The sequence below is a fragment of the Perognathus longimembris genome, chromosome 13, assembly GCF_023159225.1.
Source record: "Perognathus longimembris pacificus isolate PPM17 chromosome 13, ASM2315922v1, whole genome shotgun sequence".
NCBI classification, from domain to species: Eukaryota; Metazoa; Chordata; class Mammalia; order Rodentia; family Heteromyidae; genus Perognathus; species Perognathus longimembris.
Genome location: NC_063173.1, coordinates 15,640,566 through 15,654,649, shown reverse-complemented (window position 1 = coordinate 15,654,649; position 14,084 = coordinate 15,640,566). Strand labels below are relative to the sequence as shown.

The 14,084-nt window shown below is 42.5% G+C and overlaps 1 protein-coding gene across 2 annotated transcripts in view; it reads right to left on the bottom strand.

Moving 5' to 3' along the window:
• The window catches only part of Ppfibp2 (PPFIA binding protein 2), a 133,074-nt gene that overhangs the window by 79,989 nt on the left and 39,001 nt on the right, over window positions 1-14,084 (bottom strand). For both annotated transcript variants that reach the window (XM_048360924.1, XM_048360925.1), the window contains one exon: window positions 9,825-10,039. In XM_048360924.1, the coding sequence (XP_048216881.1) occupies window positions 9,825-10,039 (215 nt within the window). The remainder of the gene's footprint in view (window positions 1-9,824; window positions 10,040-14,084) is intronic.

Genomic DNA, 14,084 nt, shown 5'->3' with positions numbered 1-14,084 from the left:
GAGCCTTGGCCTCTAGGCCATGGTGACAGCTGCTAAGGACACCTCCTCATCAGACAGATGCAGGCTTGTCTTGCAGCTGACATGCTACCCAGAAGCCGCAGCTTCAGAAAATGGGGATATCAGGGGAGAATTCAGCAGGAATGCTGACCATGAAGAATAACTCTGGTTACTAACACCCATGTCTCCTGAGGGTACAACAAGGAGAACTCATCTCCAAAATGAGTTGGGACAAAGGCCATACATATTTTAAACTTTGTGGGCCACAGAGCCTCTGTCATATTCAGTTTTTCTATTTGTAGCCTGAAAGTGGCCAGAGCCAAGGCCTAAACCAGCAACACGTGGCCGACCTCCAGTAACACTTTATTTATGGATGCTGAAATGTGAATGGTATATCATTTCCACATCACAGATTATTCTTGTGACTTTTCTTCAGTCATTTAAAAATGAGAAAATCATTCTTAGGTATCTGATAGGCAGTGGTCAAATGTAGTGTAGGGATTGTTGGCTAAGCCCAGCGTTAGGCCAAAGCTTCCCCATGGGGACTGCACTGATGAGTTGGAGGGCTCCTCATGAAATGCAGAATCTGACCAGGCAGGTTGGGAATGGAGCCTGAGATTGTGCATTACTAGCAAGCTCCCAGAAGGTGCTCATACTACTGATCCACACCTGGGAACGTCAGAGGTAATGGAACGATTATCCTAAGTTTCTTGAAGCACTGGGTATCAGAAGTGTACATTCCTGGAGCCTCCGCGGCTGCTGACCACTAGTGGGTACTGAGGTAAGGAGGTTCTGGGTGTGGTCTAACTCTCTTCCTTGTGGGTGGAGGGTAAGTAGGTATCTACATATTCAGACCTCAAGTTATACTAACCTGGCAGCATCCTCCGCCAGATCCCCTGGGCTGGAGGCAGGAAATTTTGTGGGGAAGGATTTATTTGCTCTTTCACCAGTGTTTGCACATTCTTGGTCATTTATAAACACTGGTTCTGAGAGACTGAAATAGTCTCTTTTGGTCAGGTCTGAAAGGATCCAGATTGCTTAGAATTTACTTACTGGGGGTGGGGATAAAAAGAAACAAGAGGAAGAGGAAAACAGCTAAATGTTCAAGGACCATTGCAATCAAAACCCCTCTAAGCTCAGGGATCTTCCCTAGGGCACAGCTGGCAGATACCTGGGCCAGAAAATGGCTCCTGGAATGTGGAGAGCTGCCCTGCTACACCCCAGAGAAGGGCAATGGGGGCAAGGGGCTTGGAGAGGTTTTCTTGCCCCTAACTGTGAAAGGTCAGGTCTGTGTTCCAGGGACCTGCTTACTACACAACACCCTTGGCTTTGCTCCCTCAGCCCCGCAGTGGGCCCCGCAGTGGAAGCCTCCCCTGCCTATTCTCTGTCCACTGGTTTCCAAGGAAAATGAGAAAGAATTTTCCTTTCCAGCTGACCCAGATACACTGTCCAGCAATCTCCCTACTGAGAGAAAGAGAAAGAGAAAGAGAGGGAGATACTTATGTCCTCTTTCCTGTCTTAAAAAAAAAAGGAGGAGAAAAACCTATTTTCTCTAATAAAACCCATACCTTATTTCTGTTTCTAAGGATTTAGACTTCCCAGCATTTGTCCCTGACTCCCACCTACTGGCTACTTCAAGTACTGCACAGAGACAAAGAACCATCACTCATACGGCCCAGGATTGGAGTCCTTTGGGAGAACTAGATGGGGGAGAATGACAGAAGGGTGACACTGGCCAAGATGTAGTGTACTCCTAAACTGATGTGTTGAATGGTAACCCTTTTATGCAACTAATGATAATAAAAATATTTTTTTAAAAAAGGTGAAGAGGAAGCGGAAGGAGTGCTAACATCGACTTATTTCTCAGCTTTTGCTCAATTCCATACCTGTCATAGGTGCAAATAAGAAACCCACATTGTCATGTGTTCATGTGTTCATGCACGACATGTGTTCATGTCGTATCTGTCTCTCTTTTCACCTCACCCCTCTCCCCCTCCTTTTTTCCCTCCTCCTCCCTCTTCCTCGCTCTTTCCTTCCCTCTCTCCTTCCTCTCTCCCTCTCCTTTTCTGTGCTGGTGACTGGGAGCCTCCTGCCTCCTAGGTAAGCACCTCTAACACTGAGCTACATCCCAGTGTTCCCCTTTCTCTCTTTCAAGATCCAGAGGAGAAGGTTTTCTTTCAAAGTCTTGTCTGTAGCTTTTCGAAATAAACATGTTTAACACACATCTATCCAGACCTGTCTTTTGTTCCCTGCCTTGACTGGAGACTAGAGATACAGAAATGAATCACACAGCAAGGGAAACTTGGGCTCACGTTTTCTAATCCATAAAACAGCTTTCTCTCCCCATCTTTTTTGCAACTCCTCTGGCTTTTCAATATGGTAAACAGATTTGCCTCTTTGAGCAGAATGAAAGATTACAAGCGGAATCTGGCAGGAACACATGGGCTTTGTTTGAGGAGCAGGAAACTGAAGGAGCCACCATCTGTGACAAGGTGGCATGCAACTGAGAAGTGGGGAGGGGGGTGGGGTCCATGCCTTTTCCTGAGCCTCAGTCTCTTTCTTTGCTCTCTGAGTGACTAAATAACTGAAGTAGCCTGCATGCAGAATGCAGAATGGCTTTCTTCATTCTTGTTGGGATGCAGGCTTTAGTGATCCCTGACATCTCTATGTCAGCCACCCATCTAGATTCCCCAAACTGACTCCACTTAGGAAATTAAAAGATCTGGACAGATAGGATTCATAGCTTCTAGGCTTATAAAGAAGCACCTTAATACAGCCCAGAGAACAAACCACATGACTGAATGCCTGGCCAGATCTTACAGACACAGACTTTTTGAGCTGTCAAATTGAGTGATTAGTTCCAGTAGGGAAATTGAGGCTCAGAGGAGACAAGAGGTTCGTAGTGCCTTTTTACTCCTTCCTACCTCCCCCACATTTGAGCAGCTTGCTTGCACCCTCCAAGGTATACTGAGTGGAATACCTGCAGTCTTGCAAAAGAAATCGTGGGTTCCCATTGGTGAGCAAGCCTGAGGCGGCACCTGGTTCTCTGTTGGCCACTGCCCTTTCAACCTGAGAAATGCCCCAACTTGCCCTTGCTCTGCTGCTTGTAGGTTTGCCTGACTTTTCTCTGACTTCACTTTGAACTGTTGCCAGGGATTTTCTTGGTCCATATCCATAGTATTAAGCAGCAGGACAGACAGCTTGCTGGTGAGAGATGAGAGGTATATGTATTTGAATGTTAGAGAAGCGTCCATAGCTGCTTTGCCCAGAGACTGCTGACTCGGATATCTTTCGAGCATCACTCAAAGTTCAGAGGCACTAATCAACATGGTGCACTAGCTACTCTACCTTCTCTGCTCTCTTTCCCTAGCATTTTCCTCTAGCCAAATGCTTGTAAAGCCCATGTGAATCTGTGCATCTCCACCACCTAGCCTATCCCTGGATCACACTAAGTGGACTCCACTTAGCTAAGCCAAGCAAGTATGGAATGGTGGACACCCCCTTGCAGACTATAGGAAAGCCCACTTGAGGTACAGCCAAAATTCTGGAAGTAATTACAATGGCGCACATCCTTCTTGCCTATGGTAAATGCCAGAGCCACCAAGGAATGTTCTGCTCCTTTCTGGATGTCTGGGCCATCTGGCAAGCTTCACAGCTCCTGACCGGAAACATTCACATACTGCAAAGGGCATCAGGCCTGCATTTCACCATGGTAGAGGGAGAAGAAGAGGGGCTGCTCCTATCTGGAACTTGCCACAACAGAGATGCTCCAGCCTTTCATCAGGGAGGTTACTTCATCCCCTGAGGACACTGACCCTAAGTTTTGCTCTATCTGTGAAACAGAGGAGACCACCTCCCCATCTCCTGGGGGTAACACTTGTGCTATGCCTTAAGGCGGAACAGCAGCCCCACTAGGCCCTCTTTGCAGACCAAGCCCTGCTCACCTTAGACTATAGGAAATCCCCTGAGCAAGAGCCTCATCCACCAGCTTTCCAGGCACAGGATGAAGATTCATACACAGATTCTGTTCCTAGACCAAAAAAGTCCAAACCTTTTGCTCCTGACCACACTCAGGCCCCAGACACAAGCCCTAAATCCAGAGAGCTCCATACATGCCTTCTCAGGCCTAGAGCCCACTTCTCTTAATGCTTATCGATACAGAACAGCTTCCCTACCCTGAACCCCGAGTTCTGGAAAGCTACATAAAACACAGCACCATGGAATCATGGGCAAAGGGGGCTGCTCTACTTGATCTTTAGTATGGTACTGGTCTATTTATAACCATCTCTAGATGGAGTCCTGAGCAACAGGGCTCCTGCTGACCATGCTGGTCTAGCTACATCTCAGTCCTGCCAAGACTCAGCAGGAGAATAGGGAGTTCCACTGCGATGTCACACAGCTGCCCACTGTAATGGACTAGGTCAAGGAGCTGCCTCTCCATTTAAGACTCAAGAGAAAGACTAGGAATTAGTCCATTTCTATTCTACTCACCAGTCACACCCCTACCCCCACCACTGCCTCTTCAGAAGCCCCCTTTCTCTTGTGGACCACAGATGCCACAGTGCCCATGGAGCCCAAAGTCGTTGAAGAAGGGCAACAGAAGGAGACCATGTCTCCCACCATGTGACCCTTCCCCTCTGTCTGTCCACACTTGATTGATTCCAGGTAGTCACTGGACCCAAGGGAAGATAATCCATAACTGTGTTAAATAAAAAGTTTAAACTTCTATTTCCTTTGAACTCATTATTTTTATGAGTTGGTAGTATTTAACTCCAAAAATTATTATGTAGGACTTTTTTTTTTCTTTAGGAATTTAATTTTTTTTCTTCCAGTTCTGGAGCTTGAACCCTGGGCCTGGGCTTTGTCCCTGAGCTTCCTTTTGCTCAAGGCCACAACTCTACCATTTCAGACACAGTGCCATTTCAGGCTTTTTCTGAGTAGTGTATTAGTCTCACAGACTTTCCTGTCCGGGCTGGCTTTGAACTGCAATCCTCAGATCTCAGCCTCCTGAGTAGCTAGGACTACAGGTGTGAGCCACCAGCACCTGGCTACTGATTTTTTTTTTCTTTCTCTTGATGTAGGAAACATGGAAACAATTTGTCAGTCAACCAGAAGGAAAAAAAATAAACCTCAAATTCATGTAGTTTGCAAGGTTTCTCAAACTTTTAGTTATGCGCACTTTCTGTCATCAATTTAAAAAAGGACAAAACCCTCAAATTTTAAGATATTGTGACAGTCATTTGGCTCTGTCAGGGCCATTCATTTCTCCCTCCCTCACTTCACCCTCTCCATCATTCCTTTCTGACAGGGATCACTTCCAAACATGGCAGATGGAAATGCAAATACAGCTAGCTCATGAATCCCTCACTTTAAATGCTTGGGCCAGCAGTGTTTCAGATTTTGAAGTATTTGTATAGACTTCATCAGTTGAACACTCCTAATGTGAAACTCCAAAATGCTCCAAGATTTTGGATTTTTGAACTGGGGATGTTTCAACCCGTACTTGTTTTCCAAACCTGCCTTGTAGCTAGACTCTGCACATGTGAACAAATCCTGACCAGTGGGCTATTGGGGAGTTTGTTGGAGACATCAAGTAAAGATGGAAAAAGACAAAACAGACAGACAGGGAAACAGAGAAAGGGAAGGGAAGGGAAGGGGAAGGGGAAGGAAAGGAAGGGAAGGGAGGAAGGAAGGAAGGAAGGAAGGAAGGAAGGAAGGAAGGAAGGAAGGAAGGAAGGATGGAAGGAAGGAAGGAAGGAAGGAAAAATGAAGAAGGAAGGAAAGCTTAGAAGCCATCTTGTAAACACTAGGGGCCAAGCTTGAAGAAAATCCCACTTCTGAGGAGAGTGGAGCAGGAAGAGCAGGAGTCATCCAGAGCAGATGAGCAAACCTCTTGATTTTGCTAGTGATTTACAGACCTCTTTATTGTTCACACATTTTACTGGGGAGAGTATCCCAACTGATAGAGAGGTTAGGAGACAGAGCTGGACTGTATCAGGTCACTGTTATGGCAGAGAAGTAACTTAATTATGTGACAAAGTCCATGTGTCTACAGGAGAAGATGGAACAAGCACACAAGGGATGCATTGACAGTACTTCTGGCCAGGCTTTTATTTGTCCTTGATAATCTCTCAAATTGCCTCACTTTCACCAGTTCTTATCCTAATTCACAAATGATTCCTTTCTAAAAATAATTCAGGTAAGTTAAAGCAATGTTTTAACAATTCTGTGATTAAAGTGATATTTCTTAAAACTCAGTGTTGCCTAGGAATCACCTGAAAGGATTCAGGTACAGTCTAGGGACCCATCGTCTGCATTTTTCACAGGCTACTAGGGGATACCAAAGCTGTTGGACCACAGACCAAAGTTTGTGTAGCAAGGCCTTCTAATTAAAAGGACTTCTCTAAACCACCCAGTAAGTTTGTACACTGCTGAGTTCTATTTCCATACAGATAGGAACTTCTGTGGAATGTATGTATAACCAGAGCGTAAACAAACTGTAGGTCTTTAAGATCTAAAACACAGAAAAGGCCATCTCTGTTCAGAATCAAAACCTTTATCATCTAGCTCTGATTTCCCGGAATGTTTATACGAACTTTTGACCCCTTAAAAGTACACCATTTATAGGTTGCTAGTAGCCATGATTACTCTCTAAGATTTATGAATGCAATAACTTCTAGGGGAATCTTCTTTCTAAAGGAGAACATTTCCTAGACTATAGTAAATAATCCCCAAATAAATCTAAACCTGGACACAAGCTGTTTTCTGTCATGCTTCTTGCAAAACCCAGTACCACCATCAACTGCCTTTAGATAAAAAATAATTTAAACAATTTTCCAGAAAACATTTTCAAAGTTGATCCAATTTTCATATCACACACTAAAAATACCAATGAATTAGTTAACTATAAAATCGAGGTAAATATTGGTGAGCAGGTTTTTTATCTGAGTTTAAGAAAGGCCATCTTAGGGCCAAGAGGAAAAGAAGAAACCCAAACAAGAAGAGTGGTGGAGTCAATTACAATCTCTTAATTCTATATCTCACCATACACAACACTGAAAAATAAAGTAAGGAAAACAAATGTCACAAATAAAACAAAGGGGGTATTAAAGGCTATTTGAACACATAACACACTAAAATCCTACGGGAGAAATAACATAGATTAGGGCGCTGGCACAGACCCATCCAAGGGCCTTCAGGTGTTTTCTGTGGTGTAAAGAAAGAAAATATTAAGAATTAATTTTTGACTGATCCCTTAAAAAATTCTGTTGGAGTGTTTTTATTTTTTTTAATAATTTCAATAGATTAAATGCTGCATAAATGAATATAGATATATGGGGATTGTTTTTAAGATAAAATATGAGATTAAAGCTTAGAAGTCATACAGAAGAATCCTAATAAAACAAGGAAAAAATAGGCTGGAGATGTAGCTCAGGGGTACAATGCCTGCTGAGCATAGGTGGGCCCTAAATTAGATCCCTAGCACCACTATGAAAAAAAAAATCAACATCATCATCATCCATACTTTTTTTTAATAAAGGAAAATAGTTCAGGTTTCTCACTAAACAAAGAAATATAAAAGGAAAAAAGGGGGGGGCGGACTCTTCACGCTATGAAATTACTAAAGCTGTTATGTGATAGATTGAGTGATAGATACACTTCAAAACTTCACAGTGAAAATATAATTAGTTAACCTGGGAATGAAGGTATACATCTGTAATCCTAGCTACTTTAGGAGGCAAAAATCAGAAGGATCATGATTTGAGGCTGGATCAAGCAGAATAGACTCCTTCTCAACCAGTAGCAGAGTATAGTTGTGCATGTCTGTCATCCCAGCTAGATGGAAAAAGAAAATCAGAAGGATTAGGGGTCCAGAACAGGTCAGGTGAAAAAAAAAGTTTGTTGAAAACTGACTGACCTGGAAAAATGTGTCAAAAGGCCTAAAGGTATTGATACTTTCAGATCAGTTCCAGATTTAGAAAAATGCTTACTCACTGTTGATCTAAAATGAAATTTAGCCACACATACTATATTTTAACTGGTAGCCCTCCTTGAAGTCTATACTTAGACTTTAGGAAATATCTAGAAATAAGAACAAATATTTCTGGGCAAAGATGTTCATTACAAAAATGCCATGTATTTATGAAAGGTTTAAAATAGTTGACATGTCAAAACAGGAGAAAGTGTTATATAAATTTAAAGTACGCCCATATACCATGACCAAAAGACATCCATGCTGTCAACTGTACAAAGGGGAATAAAATCCAGCTTTTTCTAATCTGTATGCAGATGCTTTTGTTCAGAAAGACACTTCAGTGAAATGTTCCATTTACATGATGGTAAGGTCCTGGGCAGAGTAAGAGCAAGCTAGTAAAAAGAGGCCCTGGAGCTTAACAAAAGGCTAAGAGAACAGTAAAGAAGTCTCCTAGAAAGACTCTTGTGATTACTCATGGTGTGCCTAGTGGGCCCAGGATATCCTCCCTATTATGAAGCCAGATGATCTGAAATCTTAATTCTATCTGCTAACTTCTCCTTTGCTGTGAAGGTAACATATTCATAGGTTCCAACCGTTAATATATGACATCTTGTGGAGGCCAGTCTTTGCTGCCCACCATCTCAGTGTAGGTATATGATTCATTACCTATCACATCGGGCAGGCATTTTATTAACTACCTATTACCTTGGTACAAACATATTATACAGGACCCTAGGAAGACTGCTTAGGTAATGAAAATATTGAATAACACCTATAATGAATATAATGAAGAACTGTTCAGTGTTTAGAGGAAGGCATTGGGGATGCAACTATACTAACAGAAGCCTCCAGAACAGAAAGATGACTAGGATATCTGGGACATAGCCTGTCTAATTACCTATGATATAGCCTCTGGGCAAGGGTGTCTCAACTTCCCTGATTTGTGGTCTCCAACCTCAATCCCTCCTTCCCAAATGAATGCTGCTATTCCTGACCTCTAATTTCTGTGTATACTTTTCAATTTTCATTTCAGTCTATAGGGCTCTAGTATTAGAAGACTGCATCCCAAGTTTCACCCTCAAGCTTAGCTTAGATGATCACAGCCTCCCCGCTTCCCTCTCTTTCTACTTCCTTCCCTTCCTTCCCTCATTCCATCCTTCCCTTTCTTCCTCTGGCTTTCCAACATCTGTTTGTTAGTTCTCAGTGGTTATATCCTGATTATTTCCGCTAAGGGTTAGCTCCTGATCTTACCCATTCCCAGCTACAAATCTCTTAAGGTTAACCTGCTTGTCTCCAAGAGAAAACAGATGGGTAACCGAGGCCCAAAGCAAAGCTTGGCTATAGGTTTGCTTCCCCTATGGATACACAGATCTGTGGGCCTGATGTGAAGAGAACAGAAGAGTTAGCAAGTCCATTCTAGGGACAGAAAGTAGTTCTGGGGAAAGAAGTGGGGGAAGAACAAAGAAATGAATGAAGCAAGCAGGCTCTAGGCTTGGCTAAGAAACAAGGGCTTATCCAATTGAGGCTAGAAATCCCATCCAGAGACTGAACTCAGTAAGTAGTACGTGTTCTTAAGGAATGGGTGATTGACCATGGCTGCCCTTCTCTGACCCCGGATTTCCACTTTTCAGAACAGAGGAACTGTAGACCACAGGAAGATAGCATGTTATAGCTCAATCTGCTTGACTGGGATCTAAGCTCCTGCTGGGAAGGTCCACTGCCCAAAACTGGATGAGAAGCAAAAAAGATTTGGAGACTGTAGAAATAAATCAATAGCCATGACCAGTGGTAGTATTTCAAGGGCTACATGATGTTTCCCAGCAGTTCCCAATCAGGCCTTGGGCCTACTCACCAAACTGTCCTCAAACCACTCCTTTATGTAGGCAGCTGTAGGGCCAGGGATCTGGCTCAGGAGGGCTGCTTTCTCCTGAGGAAGCTCCAACATCTCCAGGGCCAGCCTCAGCTCCTCGATGAGATGGCTCACTGGGAAGAGGTTCATGTAGGAGGCTGGGGAAGACAGTCCAGGATCACAGGTACTATCAGTCATATCTGCACCTGTTTTAGTGCCTGAAACAACAGAGAGAGTCAGGGACCTTGGCGAGAAGCAGGGATGCCATGAAGCGAGAAAAGACCAGATAAGGAACTTGAAGGATCACTTCTGACTGGGCAGACTCATTCACAATGGAAACTTTTAGAAATCATTTAATCTGGGCTGAGCACGACAGTAAGAGACATATTGAGGAGTGAGTAATGGTTCACTGAGATTGTCATATAAAATTCATCAACTTAAGACACCTGAGAAAACACAAGCACCCCTCACCAGTGACCAAAAAACATGTTATTTCAGACAATGAGATCCCATTCTTCAGCTTGTTAGATGGATGCAATGCTTTTAAGCAAGTGTGGTATATTGCACAGGTGGCCACAAAAAAATCCCTCTCCTTTCCATGTAGGCATTCCATTACACCCATGCAAATAGATCCTGACCCTTGGATAAGCCCATTGCCGGTTATTATCACTAGAATACAGTGGAAATGAAGGAGTTAGTGCTGACTTCCCACACTTCTTCTATGATCCTAAGTCACCATGTAGCAGTTCCCCTTCAAGAAGGAAAGCTCAGCAGCCCCAGACATCCCAACCCCAATGACAAAGCTGTGGATGAAACCACCCTGCATCCTGCAGCTCCCCAGGAGCCATCCCAGACAACACCATGTGTGTTATTGCTGCCTAGCATGGCCACAATCACAGAATTATAAAGACACAAATGATGATGATTGATTTAAGCCACCATGTGTGAGCTATTTCACTATACTGCAATACACGACAAACAGTCATTCTGGTTATAGTTTAATGAACTGGAATCTTTCTAAATGTTCCCAATTGGGAAATCTCTACCTTAAATGTGTACCATTATCATGTATATCCATATCTCATCCCCCTGTTTGGGACTCTATGCCTCTGGGATCAAAGTTCATACCATATTGAGCCGGAGTTTCAGTGTCACGTCCTCTACCCAGTAGATGTTGATGTGGAAGCAGACCCAAATGCCAGAACCCTTAAATGAATAGCTAAAGAGAAAGAAAGCATGCTTGTATTGCTGCAGCGATCTGGGATATTGGATCAGCTCTTTCTAACTTGATATTCCCCAACTAGAACTGTTTCATCCTCTTTAAACCCTATACTTAATAACAACAATAACAACAACAACAAAAGTCTACTTTCTCTAGGTACAGAGCTATCTTTTTCAAAGCAGAACTGGGATGAACAAAGGACTTCTGTGCTTCCTTCACCAGTAAAGAAAACACTTTAGAAAAGCGTGGTTACGAGGGTGGAATTTCCAGGGCATTTGTGTTGTTTTTCAGGCCGAAATATTTGAAGTAAAGACTCTGCTGGAAAGTGTGAGTTGTCCACCAAGTCCATGGGTATACTGATCTAATTCCTGACCCCTTTCCGACTTGCCAGGCTGCTCGTAGATGAAAAACCCACACAGAAGGAAACAATTACCACAGTATTTGATTGCCTGTTTGCTTTCTGAAAATGCATGGTAGAGGGAATCATGGATCACAAATAAAGTCAAAGGCTCTGGGGAGCCAGGAAACTGCCCAAGTATCCAACTCTGGTATGCGCTCAGCAACTTTCTGGCTCCTGCAAATCCAATTTAGCGTTGACCGGAATTGCCACAGCCAAACCTCAGAGAAGAAATTGAGCAGAGGCTGAGTAAGATCTCCTCTCCAAACGATAGTTTAGGAAATCCTCTCCATTCTGAACACACTCTGATGTCAAGTATATATCCACACAGTTATAAATGTACAGTGTTGAGAAGGGAGGTAGGTGGAAAAAATAGGGATTTGTATTAACTTTTTATCACTGTGTGGTCCTGGATGGGTCTCTCTCTCTCCCCTCTCCCCACTCTCCCTTCTTCGGTCCCTCCTTCCCTCCCTCTTTTTTTTTCCTCCTCTCCCTTTCTCTCTCCTTTTTCCCTCCCTTCCTCCTCTTTTTCTTTCTTTCCTTTCTTCCTCTGGGATTCTCCCTGAACTAAAGCTTTAGGGGTCTTTCTCACTATTCAAATAATGCATGGATATATGTATATTGCCTGTTTTCTGGTATGTATGTATGAACAAAATACTAATTTTTATTTGTTGTTGCATAATTTAAACATGTTTCATTACTTCATTAAGTGGTAGGTGAGAGAAATGAAAAGAAAACCACAGATGAGTGGTCATTTGTCCCTAAGCTAGTTGTAATCAATGATGCAAAGCTGCTGATGCTAAGACTCACTTGATTTTTAAATCTAAGATTTAGACGGTTACAGAAAACTAAGAAAAGAAGAAACTTCCAAATGCTACCTGTGGGTTTGAGGATGTAAATGGCAAAAGCGATACTGAATAAGAAAGCTTCTATACAGTGAAAAAATATGTGATTTTAAATATCCTTTCCTAGGAGGAAAGTGTGGTAACTGGCCTCCTCCAGGAGTCACAGTGATCAAAGCCCCTGGACATTAATACTTCTCATGGAGTGCCCCCCCCCGACATAACATCAAGGTTGCCCTCTATGAAGTGAAGGAATGACACCTCAGAGGCTATTTTAAAAAGATATTGCCCTTCTGCCTTGCTCTACCTCTCTCGTACCACTTGCTCTGTGGGTACCAGCTGCCATTTTGCAAGGACACTCAATCATCGATGTGGTGAGGAATTGTGACCACTTTCCAACAGAAAGTGAACCTAACAACAGCCATGCCACTAAATGACAACAGCCCTAGCTGTTGCCTCCTAAAAGACCCTCAGCCAGAAATGCCCACCAAAGCACTCCTGAATTCCTGGGCACAGATGCTGGAAGATAATAAATGTCTTTTAAAAATACACATTTAGGGTAATTGACTAAATAACTAAATAGCCAATACAAATAGGCAAAAACAATTAAAGGTAACTTGTTTCTGTGCTACTAATAAATATTGCTAAAATTATATTTACACAAAAATAATAAGATTGGTGTGTGTGTGTGTGTGTGCGTGTGTGTGTTGCTATGAATTGAACCTTGGGAATTGCACTTATACTAAGCAAACACTTAACCATTGAGCTACATTCCAGTTCCCCAAAACAAGATATTTTATGCCATATGTAAAAATAAAATTGAGTTACATAGGATTGAAGTACCTATAAAATTTTAAACTATAAAGATAAAAAAAGGAGATAGAACAAAACTGGATTTGAGAAAGATGATTTCATAGGTATAAGAGTAATTGAGGGGCTGGGAATATGGCTTAGTGGTAGAGTGCTTGCCTTGCATGCATGAAGCCCCAGGTTCCATTCCTCAGCACCACATAAACAGAAAAGGCCAGAAGTGGATCTGAAGCTCAAGTGGTAGAGTGCTAGCCTTGAGCAAAAAGAAGCCAGGGACAGTGCCCTGAGTTCAAGCCCCCAGGACTGGCAAAAAAAAAAAAAAAAGAGTAATTGAGAAAAACAACAAATTAGTAGATCTCACTATATAAAATTCCAGAATATTAAAAAATAAAAATGAAACTACAGGGGGTGGGAATATGGCCTAGTGGTAGAGTACTAGCCTTGAGCAAAAACGAGCCAGGGACAATGCTCAGGCCCTGAGTCCACGCCCCAGGACTGGCAACAAAAACAAAACAAATAAACAAAACTGAAACTACAAAGTATAGCCTGAAAGCACTACTTATAAAATCATAAAAAAAACTAATATATTCTTCATGCACAAAAGACTTTACATATCAATAAGAAAATGTGCTAAGCCACTTCCCACACAAAAGAGGAAAGGGTTTTTTGTTGTTGTTTTTTTCCACAGAGGCAGTAACTGCAATTGAAAATGCAACAAATAATGCTGACAAGCAAGCAATGAAGTGTACCCTCATATCCTGTTAGAAAACTTAAAAATTGGCCCAATTTTTCTCAAAAGCAAGTTGGCAAGATCCAGTAATATTTACAACATTTGACCAACCAGTTATAATTTCAGAAATCTAATGTAAGGAAATGTAACCAAACATGTAGTCAAGGATTAATATATAGGAATAATCTCAGCAGTGCCTTAATTGTCAAAAAAGTAGGGGGTAAATAGCACCAAACAGGTAATAATTTCTAGTGCATCCCCA